Source organism: Homarus americanus, unplaced genomic scaffold (assembly GCF_018991925.1).
Source record: "Homarus americanus isolate GMGI-L3 unplaced genomic scaffold, GMGI_Hamer_2.0 scaffold31037, whole genome shotgun sequence".
NCBI lineage: Eukaryota > Metazoa > Arthropoda > Malacostraca > Decapoda > Nephropidae > Homarus > Homarus americanus.
In genome coordinates, this window is record NW_024722227.1 from 7,150,239 (window position 1) to 7,170,103 (window position 19,865).

Here is a 19,865-nt window from a genome sequence, read left to right on the forward strand (position 1 = left end):
TGGTAAGGTTATATACACTCAGTGGTAGGTTATATACACACTCAGTGGTAAGGTTATACCCATGGTAAGGTTATACACACACACAGTGGTAAGGTTATACACACTCAGTGGTAGGTTATATACACACTCAGTGGTAAGGTTATACACACACTCAGTGGTAAGGTTATACACACACTCAGTGGGAGGTTATACACACACAGTTGTAAGGTTATATACACACTCAGTGGTAAGGTTATATACACACAGTGGTAAGGTTATATACACACTCAGTGGTAAGGTTATACACAGTGGTAAGGTTATACACACTCAGTGGTAAGGTTATATACACACTCAGTGGTAGGTTATATACACACTCAGTGGTAAGGTTATACACACACACACTCAGTGGTAAGGTTATACACACACAGTGGTAGGTTATATACACACTCAGTGGTAGGTTATATACACACACTCAGTGGTAAGGTTATATACACACTCAGTGGTAAGGTTATACACACACTGGTAGGTTATATACACACTCAGTGGTAGGTTATATACACACTCAGTGGTGGGTTATACACACACTCAGTGGGGTAAGGTTATACACACACACAGTGGTAAGGTTATACACACTCAGTGGTAGGTTATATACACACTCAGTGGTAGGTTATCTACACACTCAGTGGTAGGTTATACACACTCAGTGGTAAGGTTATACACACACCAGTGGTAGGTTATATACACACTCAGTGGTAAGGTTATATATCACACTCAGTGGTAAGGTTATATAATTAGTAAGGTTATATACACACTCAGTGGTAAGGTTATATACACACTCAGTGGTAAGGTTATATACACACTCAGTGGTAGGTTATATACACTCAGTGGTAAGGTTATACACACTCAGTGGTAAGGTTATACACACACTCAGTGGTAAGTTATATACACTCAGTGGTAAGGTTATATACACACCTCAGTGGTAGGTTATACACACTCAGTGGTAGGTTATATACACCAGTGGTAAGGTTATACACACACTCAGTGGTAAGGTTATACACACACTCAGTGGTAGGTTATACACACACACACTCAGTGGTAAGGTTACACACACACAGTGGTAGGTTATACACACTCAGTGGTAGGTTATACACACTCCAGTGGTAAGGTTATATACACACTCAGTGGTAGTGATACACACACTCAGTGGTGAGTTATATACACACTCAGTGGTAGGTTATACACACACACAGTGGTAAGGTTATACATACACACTCAGTGGTGAGTTATATACACACACAGTGGTAAGGTTATACACACTCAGTGGTAAGGTTATATACACACTCAGTGGTAAGGTTATATACACACTCAGTGGTAAGGTTATATACACACACAGTGGTAAGGTTATACACACGCTCGGTGACAGGTTATATACACACTCAGTGGTAGGTTATACACACACTCAGTGGTAAGTTATACGCTCAGTGGTAGGTTATATACACTCAGTGGTAGGTTATACACTCAGTGGTAGTTTATACACACTCAGTGGTGGGTTATACACACACACTCATTGATGAGTTATATACACACTCAGTGGTAAGGTTATATACACACAGTGGTAGGTTATACACACTCAGTGGTAAGGTTATATCACACACAGTGGTAGGTGATACACACGCTCAGTGGTAAGGTTATATCACCTCCCGAGTGGTAGATTGCCTACACTCCCGAGTGGTAGGTTATACACACTCAGTGGTAGATTATATACACACTTTCAGTGGTAGATTATATACACACTCGGTGGTAGGTTATACACACACTCAGTGGGCGGGTTATATACACACTCAGTGTTGAGTTATATACACACTCAGTGGTAAGGTTATACACACACTCAGTGGTAAGGTTATGCCACACACTCAGTGGTAGGGTTGCTCTCTGCACTCAGTGGTAGGTTATATACACACTCAGTGTGGGATTATACACTCAGTGGTAAGGTTATATACACACTCAGTGGTAAGGTTATATACACACAGTGGTAGGTTATATACACACTCAGTGGTAGGTGATACACACGCACTCAGTGGTAAGGTTATATACACACTCAGTGGTAAGGTTATATACACGCACTCAGTGGTGGAGTTATATACACACTTACTCAGTGTGGGTTATACACTCAGTGAGGCCAGGTTAGCACACTCAGTGGTAAGGTTATATACACACTCAGTGGTAGGTTATATACACACACAGTGAATGGGTTATATACACACTCAGTGGTAGATTATATACACACTCAGTGTGGGTTATACACACTCAGTGGTAGGTTATATACACACACAGTGGTGGGTTATACTCACACACTCCAGTGAGGCCAGGTTATATACACTCAGTGGTAGAGTTATACACACTCAGTGGTAAGGTTATATACACACAGTGGTAAGGTTATATACACACTCAGTGGTATTGGGTTATATACACACTCAGTGGTGGAGTTATACACACTCAGTGGTAAGGTTATATACACACACAGTGGTAGGTTATATACACACACTCAGTGGTAAGGTTATATACACACTCAGTGGTAAGGTTATACACACACTCCAGTGGTAAGGTTATACACACACTCAGTGGTAAGGTTATACACTCGAGTGTTGGAGTTATATACACTCAGTGGTGAGTTAAACACACACAGTGGTGAGTTATATACACACTCAGTGTGGGTGATACACACACAGTGGTGAGTTATATATACACACTCAGTGGTAAGGTTATATATACACACTCAGTGGTGGAGTTATACACACACTCAGTGGTAGGTTATACACACTCAGTGGTAGTTATACACTCAGTGGTAAGGTTATATACACACTCAGTGGTAAGGTTAAACACACACAGTGGTAGTTATATACACACACAGTGGTAAGGTTATACACACACACTCAGTGGTAAGGTTATACACACACACAGTGGTAAGGTTATACACACACACAGTAGTGAGTTATATACACACACAGTGGTAGGTTATATACACACAGTGGTAAGGTTATATACACACTCAGTGGTAAGGTATTACACACACTCAGTAGTAAGGTTATACACACACACTCAGTGTGGATTATATACACACTCAGTGGTAGGTTATATACACACTCCAGTGGTAGGTTATACACACTTCAGTGGTAGGTTATATACACACTCAGTGGTAAGGTTATATACACACTCAGTGGTAAGGTTATACACACAGTGGTAAGGTTATATACACTCAGTGGTAGGTTATACACACTCAGTGGTAAGGTTATATACACACTCAGTGGTAGGTTATATACACACACACAGTGGTAAGGTGATACACACACACTCAGTGTGGATTATGCTCCACACTCAGTGGTAAGGTTATATATACACACACAGTGAGCCAGGTTATATACACACTCAGTGGTAAGGTTATACACACACAGTGTGGGTTATATACACACACATTAGTAGGTTATATACACACACTCAGTGAGCCAGGTTATATACACACTCAGTATTGAGTTATACACCTCCAGTGGTAAGGTTATACACACTCAGTGGTAAGTTTATACACACACTCAGTGGTAGGTTATACTTTGGCGCGCTCAGTGGTAAGTTATATACACACAGTGTTGAGTTATATACACACACTCAGTGTGAGCGGGTTATACACACACTCAGTGGTAAGGTTATACACACTCAGTGGTAGGTTATATACACACTCAGTGGTAGGTTATACACACTCAGTGGTAAGTTATATACACACACTCAGTGGTAGATTATATCACACACAGTGTTGAGTTATATACACTCAGTGAATGAGTTATATACACACAGTGGTAAGGTTATATACACACTGGTGAGTTATATACACTCAGTGGTAGGTTATACACACACTCAGTGGTAAGGTTATACACACACTCAGTGGTAGATTATATACACACACTCAGTGGTAAGGTTATACACACTCAGTGGTAGGTTATACACACACTCAGTGGTAAGGTTATATACACACTCAGTGGTAGGTGATAAACACTTCAGTGGTGAGGTTATATACACACTCAATTGGTAAGGTTATATACACACTCAGTGGTAGGTTATACACACACACAGTGTGGCCAGGTTATACACACTCAGTGGTAAGGTTATATACACACTCGGTAATGGGTTATGCTCTACACAGTGTTGGGTTATATACACACTTAGTGTGGTGCAGGTTATACACACACTCAGTGGTAAGGTTATATACACACTCAGTATTGAGTTATATACACACACAGTGGTAGGTTATACACACACTCAGTGGTGGAGTTATAACACACACTCAGTACAGGTTATACACTCAGTAGTAGGTTATATATACACACTCAGTGGTAAGGTTATATATACACACTCAGTGGTAGGTTATATACTTACACTCAGTGGTAAGGTTATACACACTCAGTGGTAAGGTTATATACACACTCAGTGAGTTATACACACACACAGTAGTAAGGTTATACTCACACACTCAGTGGTGGGTGATACACACTCAGTGGGCCAGGTTATATACACCTCAGTGGTAAGTTTAAACACACACAATGGTAAGGTTATATATACTTACCTCAGTGTTGAGTGATCACACACTCCAGTGGTAGGTTATATACACACTCAGTAGTAGGTTATATACACACACAGTGGTAAGGTTATATACACCTCAGTAGTAGGTATTTTACCTCAGTGGTAAGTTATATACACACTCAGTGGTAGGTTATATACACTCAGTGGAGTTATACACACACACACAGTGGTAAGGTTATGCACCACTCAGTGGTAAGGTTATATACACACTCAGTGGTAAGGTTATACACACACACAGTGATGAGTTATACACACTCAGTGGTAGGTTATATACACACTCAGTGGAAAGTAAGGTTATACACACTCAGTGGTAGGTTATATACACACTCAGTGGTAAGGTTATACACACTCGGTGGTAAGGTTATACACACACTGGTGTGAGTTATATACACACTCAGTGGTAGGTTATACACACTCAGTGAGGCCAGGTTATACACACTCAGTGGTAGGTTATATACACACACTCCAGTGGTAAGGTTATATACACTCAGTGGTAAGGTTATACACACACTCAGTGGTGGGTTATACACACACACACAGTGGTAGGTTATACACACACAGTAGTAAGGTTATATACACTCAGTGGTAGGTTATACACACACTCAGTGGTAAGGTTATATACACACTCAGTGGTAGGTTATATACACTGATGTTGGGTTATACACACACACAGTGGTAAGGTTATATACACACTCAGTGTTAGATTATACACACACTCAGTGGTAGGTGATACACACACACTTTCAGTGGTAGGTTATATACACACTCAGTGGTAGGTGATACACACACTCAGTGAAGTAAGGTTATATACACACTCAGTGTGGGTTATATACACACTCAGTGGTAGGTTATACACACTCAGTGGTAGGTTATACACACACACAGTGGTAAGGTTATACACACACTCAGTGGTAGGTTATATACACACTCAGTGGTAAGGTTATACACACTCAGTGGTAAGGTTATATACACACACACACAGTGGTAAGGTTATATACACACTCAGTGGTAATTGATACACACACTCAGTGGTAAGGTTATATACACACTTTCAGTGGTTAAGGTTATATACACTCGGTAAGGTTATACACACACTCAGTGGGCCAGGTTATACACACACACAGTGGTAGGTTATACACACTCAGTGGTAAGGTTATATACACTCAGTGTTGGGTTATATACACACTCAGTGGTAGTTATATACACACTCAGTGTGGGTTATACACTCAGTGGTAGGTTATATACACACTCAGTGGTAAGGTTATACACACACAGTGGTAAGGTTATATACACACTCAGTGGTAAGGTTATACACACACTCAGTGGTAGGTTTATATATACACACTCAGTGGTGGAGTTATATACACACTCAGTGGTGAGTTATACACACACTCAGTGGTATTGGGTGCCATACACACACAGTGGTAAGGTTATACACACTCAGTGGTAAGGTTATACACACTCAGTATTGAGTTATATACACACTTTCAGTGGTAGGTTATACACACTCAGTGGTAAGGTTATACACTCGTGTTGAGTTATATACACTCAGTGGTAAGTTATATACACTCAATTAGTAGGTTATACACACACACAGTATTGAGTTATACACACAGGAAGTGGTAAGGTTATATACACTCAGTGGTGGAGTTATATACCTCAGTGTGGGTTATATACACCTCCAGTGAGCCAGGTTATACACACACACTCAGTGTGGGTTATATACACACTCAGTGGTAGGATTATGTCTTACACTCAGTGGTAAGGTTATATACACACTCAGTGGTAAGGTTATACACACTCAGTGGTAGGTTATATACACACTCGGTGGTGAGTTATACACACACACAGTGGTAAGGTTATATACACACTCAGTGGTAGGTGATACACACACTCAGTGGTAGGTTATATACACTCGGTGGTAAGGTTAAACACACACAGTGGTAAGGTTATATACACACTCGGTGGTAATTGATACACACTCAGTGTTAGTTATACACACTCAGTGTTGGAGTTATACACACACAGTGGTAAGGTTATATACACACTCCAGTGGTGGTGATACACACTCAGTGGTAGGTTATATACACACTCAGTGGGCAAGGTTATATACACACTCAGTGGTAAGGTTATACACACACAGTGGTAAGGTTATATACACTCAGTGGTAAGTTATATACACACTCAGTGGTGGAGTTATACACACACACAGTGGTGAGTTATACACACTCAGTAGTAGGTTATATACACACTCAGTGGTAAGGTTATACACACTCAGTGGTAGGTTATACACACACTCAGTGGTAAGGTTATATACACGCCAGTGGTAAGGTTATATACACACTCAGTGGTAAGGTTATATACACACTCAGTGGTAAGGTTATATACACACTCAGTGGTAGGTTATATACACACTCAGTGGTAAGGTTATATACACTCCAGTGGTAAAGTTATACACCTCAGTGGTAGGTTATACACACTCAGTGGTAAGGTTATATACACACTCAGTGGTAAGGTTATATACACACTCAGTGGTAGGTTATACACACTCAGTGGTAAGGTTATATACACACTCAGTGGTAAGGTTATACACACACTCAGTGGTAAGGTTATACACACACTCAGTGGTAGGTTATACACACTCAGTGGTAAGGTTATACACACACACAGTGGTAAGGTTATACACACTCAGTGGTAGGTTATATACACACACACAGTGGTAAGTTTATACACACACTCAGTGGGCCAGGTTATACACACTCAGTGGTAAGGTTATATACACACTCAGTGGTAAGGTTATACACTCAGTGGTAAAGGTTATACACTCAGTGGTAGTTTATATACACACTCGGTGAGGCCGGGTTATATACACCTCAGTGGTGGAGTTATACACACACACACAGTGATAGGTTATACACACACAGTGGTAGGTTATATACACACTCAGTATTGAGTTATATACACACTCAGTGGTAAGGTTATGCACTCAGTGGTGAGTTATTTTTACTCAGTGAGCCAGGTTATATACACACTCAGTAGTGAGTTATATACACCTCCAGTGGTAAGGTTAACGCCACTCAGTGGTAAGGTTATACACACTCAGTGGTAAGGTTATATACACACTCAGTGATAAGGGTTATACACACACAGTGGTAAGGTTATATACACTCAGTGGTGGGTGATACACACTCAGTGGTAAGTTATATACACACTCAGTGGTAAGGTTAAACACACACAGTGGTAAGGTTATATACACACTCAGTGGTAGGTGATACACTCAGTAATGAGTTATATACACACTCAGTGGTAAGGTTATATACACACACAGTGGTAAGGTTATATACACACTCAGTGGTAAGGTGATACACACACACTTCAGTGGTAAGGTTATATACACACTCAGTGGTAAGGTTATATACACACTCAGTGGTAAGGTTATACACACACACAGTGGTAAGGTTATATACACTCGGTGGTAAGGTTATATACACACTCAGTGGTAAGGTTATACACACACTCAGTGGTAAGGTTATACACACACACAGTGGTAAGGTTATACACACTCAGTGGTAAGGTTATATACACACTCAGTGGTAAGGTTATACACACACTCAGTGGTAAGGTTATATACACACACAGTGGTAAGGTTATATACACACTCAGTGGTAAGGTGATACACACACTCAGTGGTAAGGTTATATACACACTCAGTGGTAAGGTTATATACACACTCAGTGGTAAGGTTATACACACACTCAGTGGTAAGGTTATACACACACTCAGTGGTAAGGTTATACACACTCAGTGGTAAGGTTATATACACACTCAGTGGTAAGGTTATATACACACTCAGTGGTAAGGTTATACACACTCAGTGGTAAGGTTATATACACACTCAGTGGTAAGGTTATACACACACTCAGTGGTAAGGTTATACACACACTCAGTGGTAAGGTTATACACACACTCAGTGGTAAGGTTATACACACACACAGTGGTAAGGTTATACACACTCAGTGGTAAGGTTATACACACACTCAGTGGTAAGGTTATATACACACTCAGTGGTAAGGTGATACACACACTCAGTGGTAAGGTTATATACACACTCAGTGGTAAGGTTATACACACACACAGTGGTAAGGTTATACACATATGTGTGTCTGACAAACACAGTTACAGTACTGTAGTAGATTGATTTAAAATGCCATTCTGGTTAATTGATGTTGAATAACATATCAATTCATACAAGAAATTAAGAGTACAATATCTTTATTAATGCATTATGACAGTGATAAGGATGAAAACAATGTCGAAGATCCTGGAACACCACATCTCTCCGACAATTTATGTTGGTAAACTAAAAATAATATAATGACACACCCTATGCATGCTGTTGTAACTATCGAATTCGCCAACTTGTGGTCTTTCAATGCAAATTCCGTCGCTAAGGACTCCCGTGCTGGTGCAATCCCTCCCACTCAGCTAAATCTCACACTGGGAGCACCCCTCCCAAAAGTAGAAACACTGGAATAGTGGACCAGCCCTATCAACAACCTAAGTTGTTCCCACTACCCTCGTGAGCTGGCAGATGCATCTCTAAGGGTGCAATTTAGGTGTGGATTGCTCTTCCCAATGTTTACAAATATGGAAAAACCGTTCCTGTTACCGACGCAAACTGTGTCAAAAGTAAGTGAGGGGATGAGATTTCCAACTATGGCCAAGAGCACCAGTGGGTTATTACTCTGACTAGCCCTAATATTTAATACTATATTGGTGGGATGGGCTATTAACACAAAGACTTTCCCCAGTATCTTAAAAAAAAATAATAAATAAATAAATACTTCAACTTGGTGCTGTTGGGGACTCACCATTTTTGACAGATGGATTCATGAAATCTGCTGAGAGGGCCTCAAATACCAACTGGCTCTGGCCTCCCCAAGTCACATTCTGGGGGATTACCTTTAGTTTGTTTCTTATTGGCCCATTCATCAGATGATCCAATACTGAAGAGGGCTGTCCCACATAGTGATTGTAGAGGTAATCTGTTGAAATTAATATTTTAATTGTTCTGTTACTGCACTACATAGGTTATTTGAGGCGACCTGCATCGTATGGGTTATTTGTGCTAAAATTTGAAACCGAGAAAACCACTTTTAAAGTTTTTCCAACTTCATACATGCATAACTTTGCTGTTTTTTGAGATACAAGCATTCATTTTTGATGCATTTTGAAGCTAAAGGACTATACTTGGAGATGGTAGGTAGCATGTCATGAAGTAATGTACTGGGTTGTTGCAATGTTGACTTGAAGCAACAAAACTCCCACCCGCTTATGGCTTTTTTTTACTTTAATCGATATCAGAGTGTAGATCCCGCCCGCAGGAGAGGCAGTGACGTAGATAGCAGATGCTCACTGTCATTGGCCGAGACGGGGGAGGAGGCTGTAGGCCAGCTGCTGTGATTGGCCACCTGCTCCTCTCACTCACTCACTGACTGGAAAGCCAAGCCCATAATTTCCTGTCTGCCACAAATCGATGTTCTACCCTATTTTCAAAGGGCTTTCAACCTTATTTACAGTCTAGTAAGGAGATTTTTTCAACTACCATCGTATAGAGCTAAGCCAAAAATAGTGCTTTCCAAAAAAAAGGGGGGGGGGGGGTTTCGCCCAGATGGTCTGAATGCACCTTACGATGCGAGACGCCTCATTTAGAATAATCAATTCAACTTAATATTACATATTAATACAGGACTGTACAGGGACTATGCCTAAGGATGGAAAGAGAATGGGTGAAGAAAGCAATTGACAAAATGAAGAATGAATATAAGAGCATAAGAACATGAGAATTAAGGAAGCTGCAGAAGGCCTATTGGCCCCTACTGGGCAGCACCGTTTACACCCAACTCCTATCGCTCACATATCTGCCCAACCTATAATTGAAGCTTCCCAGCGTGTTCAAGTTAATGATGATGTTTGGTAACTTGTTCCATTCATCCACTACTCTATTTCCAAACCAGTGTTTACCTATCTTATGCCTAAATCCAAATTTGTCTAATTGAAAGCCATTACTATGTGTTTGCTCCTGTTTAATTAGTTTAAGTACCTTTGTTATATCACCTTTGTTTAACCCTGACTTCCATTTATACACCTCTAAAACATCACCCCTCACTACGTCTCTCAAGGGAGTGCAAATTAAGATGCTTTAACCTGTCTGTATTCAAGGTTCCTAATGCACAGGACTAGCCTCGTCATCCTACTGAATGCTCTCTAGGGATTCGATATCTATTCTGTAGTATGGTGACCAAAACTGAACTGTGTAATCCAAGTGAGGTCTTGCAAGATATACAGTGAGAAAATAGCTGATAGTTTTAGGATAACCTCACTAGTCTTGTAACTAACACTACTTTGTATGAACCCAAGTACTATGTTAGCCCTGTTTTGAGCAAATACGCACTGTTGTCTTGATTTAAGATTCCTACTTATCATTGCCCCTAAATCTTTCTCAGTCGGATTTCTCTATATCAATGTTGTTCATCTGATATTTGGTTTCCCTATTTACATCTCCTAGGCTAAGTACTTTACATTTTTCCACATTAAATTTCATCTGACATATTTCAGACCATGAGAAAAGTTTGGTTAGATATTCCTTTAACTTTTCGGAGTCCTTGTCAGATTTTATTACACGCCCTATTTTATGTACCATATTTACTATGTCGCTGTCTACACCTATTTTTATGCTATTTGTGTATAGTATAATAAACAGTAATGGCCCAATTACTGAGCCTTGGAGTACTCCACCTGACATTACTCCAATCGAATTTAGTGCCATTAATGCTGATTCTGTTTCATGTCCTGTAATCAGCTAGTGGTGTTCCCATTCGTGGCATTGAGGTCTGTGATGCCACACAATGATTTGCAACACTGCTGGATATTTCTGACTTCTGTGGGAGTTTTGGGTGGCCCTATAAATTTTATAGGTGGCACGGGAACACCAACAACTGAATGTTGATGTGGTGAGTATCCAACCATTCAAAGGGGAGTTGTATGAAATGTACAACGCTGATGAGACAGGCCTCTTCTGGAACTCCCTGCCAAATAGCACCATGGCATCCTGGCGGGAAAGTAACATCCCTGGACTCGAGGCCAGCAAGCAGTGTGTATCACTGCTGTTGTTTGCAAATGCTGGTGGTGGTGGGAAATCCCCAGAGGCCAACAATGTTGCACAATTCCATAGATAATCTTCTTGTGTCCTGGTGTGGCAACAAAAGCAACAAAATGGCTTGGTTCACCAGGGAATTCTTTGAAGGCTGCTTCCACCATGTCTTTGTGCATGCTGTCAGACAGTTCCAGATGACAATCCATGGTGTCCCCAGACAAGAGGTCAAGGCTTTGCTCATTTTTGACAATGATGTGCCTGCCCACCCTCAGGATGACTTACCCAGTGCTGATGGGCACATCAGAGTTAAGTTCTTGCTGCCTAACACCACCTCACTCATACAGCCATTGAACCAGGGCATCATTCTAACTTGTAAGTAACACCATAGGTGCCTCCTCATGAATGAAGTTCTGGTGGTGGAACCAGTGTCAGAGGGAGAGGAAGACACTCAAGGAACAGGATGAACAGGTTCACTGAAGAACATCAGTAGTTGCAGTAGTAGTAGTGGCGATGGTAGAGGTGGTGGTCTTAGTCAACAAGGAAGAGACGTTTACCTTTGACCTGTGTGACCACCGCCCGTGACCCCACTTGGACTTACCCAACCTTAGTTGATTCCCAAGTGACCCATTGCCACATACCAGCTAATTCATCAAACAGACAGCGTCGAACTTGGCCCGTAAACTCACAGGTTAAAATGTTTATATTGTTGACTATTTACACTTATTTCACTGTTACATTTTCGTAGTTACTTACTCTTAGGTGATGAAAAATAATGAATTGTGTGTAAAGATTATTCTTTTAATATATATTGCTTTAATCGCCATAAACTCGCTGCATCTACCTGAACAGCTGGCCACATTAAATAGAATTTCTCAATCACTCTGCGGGCCGCACAAAGACATGGTTCGGGCTGCGGGTTGCCCATACCCGGTTTAAAGGTAAGCCATGGTCTATAATTTCTCATATAAAAAATAAGTGTCTTCACCACATGCCATGGCCTAAGGTTTTCTAAAATCTTCCAGCTTGGAAGGCCATAGTCATAGATTGCTCTATACTATTGTCATATAGTAAACCTTGTAAAGATTAAGATAGTAGACAAAAGGTAATCTGCTATATTTCAGTGAGGTAGTGGGTGAAACATAACTCTTAGAAGAAATACAAAAGTAGTACTGTATACATAAAACTCTATTTGAAACAAAAGTAGATATGAAAGTCAAGAAAGGAATACTGTACATTCAGCACAGAAAAGGATATTAATACTGTACCGGTATTCAGTGTAAATTTTACCAAATAAAGATGCCATCTCACCATGATTCTTTGAAGTGATCTGGTGTCCAGATAATACTGTAATTGAGTTGGAGGAGTTATCTTTGTGTGGACTCTTAAGAATGTTGTAGAAATTAACTCCATTAGTTACATTTTCTATCAGCTCTTCTGTCTCAGCCCAAAGCTTGGTAGCTTGTGCCATTTTTCCTGCAGAAACAGCATCAGCAACTGCTTTAGTCTTGTTGCTGACCTTGCCCAGTCCTGCAGAGTCGATCAACGACTGGAACAGACATAACAAAAATGAGAGATTAATCCTGAAATCTTACTTTATGATTTAACATTAGATTGGGCAGCTCATGTAATGTCACCAGTCAAAGATCATGACCCCTGATGAGTATGACTGGAGTTAATACAGAACAAGTCCAAAAACAGACAAAAATTTTGAAAACATTATGAATTTGTTTAATTCTTCCCAAGAAAACCATATTCCCCTCAAGAGGAAATATTGTGATAGATCAATTACCACTCAAGTTTAAAAGGTGAGTCTTCACTGCCATACTAACATGTGTTGTCACCAACAACACAGATCTGTACTCAGCATATCTACAGTGACTCATAGTACACTAATCTTCAAATGCTAATTAAGTTAGCAATACTTTCAAGAAACAATACTATACTACAGTACCATCGGTGTATGGGATTAGGCTTCTCTGGGGAGTCCAGGTGTTTGCACCCTACAAGAAAGATGTTGCTCAGAACCTCAGAATGACATTTCTATAACTTAAAAATACTGACCTGGTGTATACAACCATACCAGTGGTCAAATAAAATTAACTTGTAAAATAATTTTCATTCACAGTTTTGCCTTCTAATCCTGTTTTCCTCTTTTAAATATTTCTCTTGTTGACAAGATACAATGGACCTGACACAGTGAGGTAAAATAGACTGAACACAAGGGTTAATTGGGGGGACCAGGGCCCCCTATAACCGCCACCTTCCAGATTATGCCTATGTATGGTACTTAATCGATTTATTGGACTAGTACAGAAACTTGCTTTTCATGTTCCCCAATGCCATGCAATCTTGGTCAATGATCTACCCTATTTTATGGCATATAAGACCCGCGGCCATATAAGACACACCCTCATTTCATCAGGGAGTAGTAATACAGTGATATCCCCGTTAGTCGGAAAAATGTTCTAAAAATTTTCTAAAAATGCGCCTGATTTTCATCTCTCAAACCTGGGAAAAAACTCCCCTATCCCCGGAATTTTCCAGAATTTTCCAGAATTTTCTGGGTATCAGGAAAATTCCAGCTATGGGAATGATTTTCCAAGAAAATTGCAATTCCGGCTATCAAAGAGTTCCAAGTTTGAGGGATTTCAGCTAACGGAGATTCCAGAAAATTCAGGGGAAGGGGGATATTTTTCCGGCTTTACGAGTCAAAATAATGCATCATTTTGAAACTTCCGAGAAAAATTTTCCATCCATTACCCGGAAAATCCTGGAAAATTTCGGGGATTAGGGATTTTTTTCCGGCTTTGAGGGAGTCATCTCGTTACTTGGAAATCTCTCATTCCCGGAAGTGCTCTGTACAAATTGTTCCGGCTAATGGAGATACAGGTATCACCTTATTTAGGAAAAAATAAACTTGTGTATTTTCCTCCTGTAGCTATAGTTTTCTGTGAGGAATAAATATAAATGATACCAATAAATAAGTTACAACAAAATATGAGGGCCTCGGAAACACAAGGCCACAAGCACCACCGCGGGGAAATGGAGTTACAGTAGAACGTAGATACAACAAGTGATATGTTCCAAGAGAGGTCGCTTTAAACTGAATTCACACTTAATCGAAGTGTTGCTTCAATGAAATAATTTAGTTTGGTACTTGAGAGAGAAACAAAATACTGTACTAAAAAGACTGAGAGTCTACCCAGACGCACCTCAGCCCATCTCCTACAAAAAACAAAACATTGTTTTCTGTAGTATTATGTTAAAACAAACACTCATAAATCAACACAGCTAAAATTATGGGACATGAAATGATCTGTTTACTAGTGATCAGCTGATGGGAAGATGGGGGGGGGGGGCAAGGAGAGGTGTAGAGATATATTTGAAAGTTGATGCCAAGGTCTAGTGCTTATTTATTTATCTGTCCTTAAGAGTGACCACGAAGAATATAATTTACATTGCTGGAATTCTTATAAAATAGTGATTAATTTTAATATAATCATGCTATAGTTTGCACTAGACAAAAGTTTTAGTAATCATTTAGTACATTATTTTGAGTACATGTACAGTACAACTTTGCCCTTAGGAGAGTGTACCGTGCCCAGAGAAACATTAGGCACGAATTTTAAAATATGATGCGCCAGATTGATTCGCGCAAAATAGGAAAGATTCGCTTTAAATTAAAACATTGCTCTTAATTGTGGGTGTCACTTGAAATCAATAATTTTAAATTGAATCGCTTTAAATCGAAGTTCTATTGTATTGGTATCAACGTATTCTTTAAGTCCTGTTGTGTCTTGTGGAGCTTGGTCTGAGGGGGTGGAGTAACAAACAAAAAACTTAAGGGGCTTGTTTCTCACATTTTAAAAAATGATACTTATGGCCTTGTGATTCTAAGGCCCTCCTTCATATACAGTAATACCCTGATTTACACCAATTGAACCCACAGGGTACCTCGGAAAGTGAAAACCGCGTAAAGTGAACAACAGAACATATGGGATTAATTCCAATAGAGACTGGGCCGACCCCCAAACTCCACTTTTTCCAACACAATATCTATGTTGTAGTAAAAATAACATCTAAATTTTATGATGGTATGCTCACACAATTAATAATTAAGAGAAATACAGTCGCCAAGTTAATGTCCATTCAAATAATGGACTCAAATCCCCCCCCCCTCTTCCCAGCTCACTAGCCCCTACCTCTCTGAGAAATTATTGGGTGAATAACACTAGATTTTAACCTTTAGTAATAAATAATACCTCAGACTAAAGTTAGGATAATATAATTGACATTTCTGGATTCCTTGCAGGTCAGGGAATATTTTGAAAGTAAACTTCATATATTTTGCACAAAAGATAAAATATTTGCTTTGTGTAAACCAAATTATTACATTAGATCTAAAATTTGTATGTCTAATGCAAAATCCATGATGTTTATATTCAAAATGATCATCATATTGTAAGAATTCCAGCAATGTAAATTATATTCTGGCTGGGTAATTTGTATGAATTTTTTGAGCTAAAACATATATCGTCAGTAAATAAACAAAGAAATATTCTTCAAGGACACTATCTGTCAATCAAAATAGTCCGCCCTAGCTGGGTCGGTCCCTCCCTCCCTCCCTCCCTACCCCCCACCTTCCCTCCCTACCAGAGAAGCTTTGGGAGAAAATAGTATATTTACATTTTTAGTAATACAGTGACCCCTCGTTTAACGAACGCTTCGGTTAACAATATTTCGGTTAACGAACTGCCTTCCATAAGGATCTTCAATTCGATTAACGAACAAAAATTCGGTTAACGAATTTCTTACGAACCAACCTCAACATGTTTTCGCTTGCACTGACCGGGCAACCAACTTTAGTATCAGTCCGCCAATACATTAATCGGTTCTAGGGCTTAAATTCCTTACTATTTTAGTAAATATCAAGAAGTTTATACTATTCAATAATTTTAAAAGTTTAATATTCAATTTTTTAGTCATTTTAACAATTATTGAACATAATTGAAGGTAAAGTGACTAGTTTAATGCGCGGCATCCAGTCTCTTAACACAGCAAACAGGCGTTAGTCTCTCTCTGTTTTCACTGGAGGTAACATCTTGCTTGAGACTCTCTTCAACTAAACGCTTTTTTTCTGTGTTTCCAAGCAAATTATTGGTCATTTTGAAATATATTTTACATATTGACAATATATAATGCAGTGCAGTGTTGATTTAAAGAAAATAATCTTGAATTACACCAAGAGAACTAAAATTTTATGGGTGAAATGGCGCCATGGGGTGACTTCTCTTCCACCCCAATGCCTTCTCTTCTTCCTTCTCCTCCACCCCCATTCTAAATCCCATCATCATCATCATCATCATCCAGGAGCCTTCTACATACACACCTCAAAGTAAGTGAACTTTTCTACCATTTTTGTTGAATTTAGGAAATTTTCGGTGAGCTGGAACCAATTACCCAAAAACCCATTGGAACAATGGTTTTGGTTAACGAACTTTTCGGTTAACGAACGACCTTCTGGAACGGATTGAGTTCGTTAACCGAGGGGTCACTGTAAATAATAACTCAGACTAAAGTTAGGATAATATAATTGACATTTCTGGATTCCTTGCAGGCCAGGGAATATTTTGAATGTAAACTTCATATATTCTGCACAAAGGATAAAATATTTGCTTTGTGTAAACCAAATTATTACATTAGATCTAAAATTTGTATGTCTAATGCAAAATCCATGATGTTTATATTCAAAATGATCATCATATTGTAAGAATTCCAGCAATGTAAATTATATTCTGGCTGGGTAATTTGTATGAATTTTATGAGCTAAATAAAAAATTAATTATACTTCACCGCGTATATGAGTAGATGCACCGCGGAAAGTGAAAGTCCGGTTGTGGCAAGGTACCGCGTAAATGAGAAAGCGCGGAAAGTGAAACCGTGTAAAGCGGGGTAATTCTGTACTGCATTGCCATATGGCTGCAGAACAACGAAATTTGTCAATACAGGTGCTCCTCTATTTAAGAATGTTCAACTTACAAACTTTCAGAGATACAAACATCATTACTGAGGGGAGTTACCTGCCAGAACAGGTGTTTAATGTGGATGAGACTGGATTATTTTGAAGAAAATTCCAGATAGAACAAACATTACCTAAGAGGAGAAGAGTGAGCCAGGTTTTAAGGCTGCATTAAAGGGTATAGCTGTACTAAATATCCATAATATTTTAATTTTTTACAATATGTTTGGTATCTACAAGAGTAAAGTTGGACTTACAAACAATTGGACTTACAAACAAGCCTCAGGAACGTAACTAGTTCGTAAGTAGAGGAGCACCTGTACTGTAGTTCAATACATACAGGAGACAGCTCAGAACAGCCAAAATCACCCCCCCCCTCCTCTTAAGACACAAAGAAGGTTTATTTCCTTTTCTTTTTTGACCTTATGAAAAATATTTATCTCTTTTTGTACACTCTGTATGTAAGATTGAGAGTCCCTGTATCTACTCAAATTTAGGAGTTAAAAAATAACATAACACAGCTCACAGCTCGGCCTGGAGTAGTACGGGAAAGGCTAGAGTTGTGGCTAAAGTGACGAGTCTTGCATTACTATCACAAATACAAATCTAATATAACGAAATACAAGTAAAATTGAAGAAAAACAATGCAAGGAATAGTATCACAGATGTAAAGTAATGGCCTCCACAGTAAGTCAAAAGGCTAGAGCAAACTCTCAACTCCATGTACACATACTTCTTTTCCCAGCATTCATAAACCATACTACAGTACCAACCTTGCTTATGATATTTAATGAATATGTAAAATATTTTCCATATTTACCGTATATAAGGTAGGAAACATTCAGAAAACAAAAAAATTTTGCTTTAGATAAAAGATATGCTTAAATAAATGTTTCTTGTTACTTTTCCCCGAGTATTTATAAGAAAATTAATTGTTTTACTCTGAAGGTGTAGTATTATTTAGTACCCAAGAATAAAATATAAAACATTAAAGATTCTCATTCAATGATCATTTGTTACAGAGGACATATGTGGCTAAACTGCTAACTTCTATGAATCCTAATTCAATTCATAATTATTCTAATGCAACAAATGCTTTTCATGTTGTTCTTGAAGTAAAACAACAACAAAATAAGGAAATAAGCCATATGCAGAATACCCTATACCTAGAAGTAAGTGTTTTATTGTCTTGTGCTGCTGTATCATCTCGGACTAGCTGTCCTTTTTTCTGCACGCATCTTCTTTCAAGAATGGAATTGGGATAAAGGGTATAGCTCTTTTTACTTCCCATCTGAAAGCCTTTTACCTTCATAACTATGAGGGAATGCTAGAAAAGCTTAGGCAACGAGATTTTTGGCAGTGTCGTCCAGCGGCTCCAACCGACTGGTCACTCCAAGTCTCCGACTCACATGGCCCCAACAGTCTCCCATACACAGAGTTGCTAACTGTTATTTTTAATTACGCAATTCGAGCAAAGTTGGTGAGGAAATATCCATTAAATATAGAATGAAAATTATTTGCTATTAACACCGATAAAATTCAGGTAACATATGATCATAAGGGGTGAACTTGGAGAAGGGTGGTGATGATTTTGTTGCCCTGAATTATTAACAATTCCCTACACTTAAGTTATATAAAGATAAGCTACCAGGCTATTTGCTGTTTTCCTTAACATAAAACATGTTTTACTGTATGATAAAAAATTGGGTAAAGAAACACTCGATTTGGTAATGAATCTTCAGGGGTCTGGTAATGATGGTAATATCAGACTTAGCAATGCTGGGCCACATCACCCTTAAGATGCAGTTTCCATAATTAAACAATACCACTGTTTAACCAATCATACTGAAAACAAAGGCATCACATCATTGAATGATTGTACATGAAAATCAGCCACAATGGTAAAAATCATCACAAAAGTGTCAAAATTCATTCTTCTGGACATTAGTGTAACAATTAACATTCTACAACAAGCTTGAGACCAAGGGGTTACATCAGTAGCACTGTCTCTGTTATCAATTTCTCACACTCTCCTAATTAAAGTTTCACTCTTATAATCTGTATAATACAGGTTAATTTTCA

At 39.0% G+C, this 19,865-nt stretch overlaps 1 protein-coding gene across 1 annotated transcript in view; it reads right to left on the reverse strand.

Annotated features, from left to right (window-relative positions):
• The window catches only part of LOC121862347 (retinoid-inducible serine carboxypeptidase-like), a gene marked incomplete in the record, with an annotated part of 104,876 nt that overhangs the window by 2,255 nt on the left and 82,756 nt on the right, over window positions 1-19,865 (reverse strand). Inside the window, 2 exon segments of the mRNA XM_042360574.1 lie at window positions 9,480-9,653; window positions 13,073-13,310. Of these exon segments, the coding sequence (XP_042216508.1) occupies window positions 9,480-9,653; window positions 13,073-13,310 (412 nt within the window).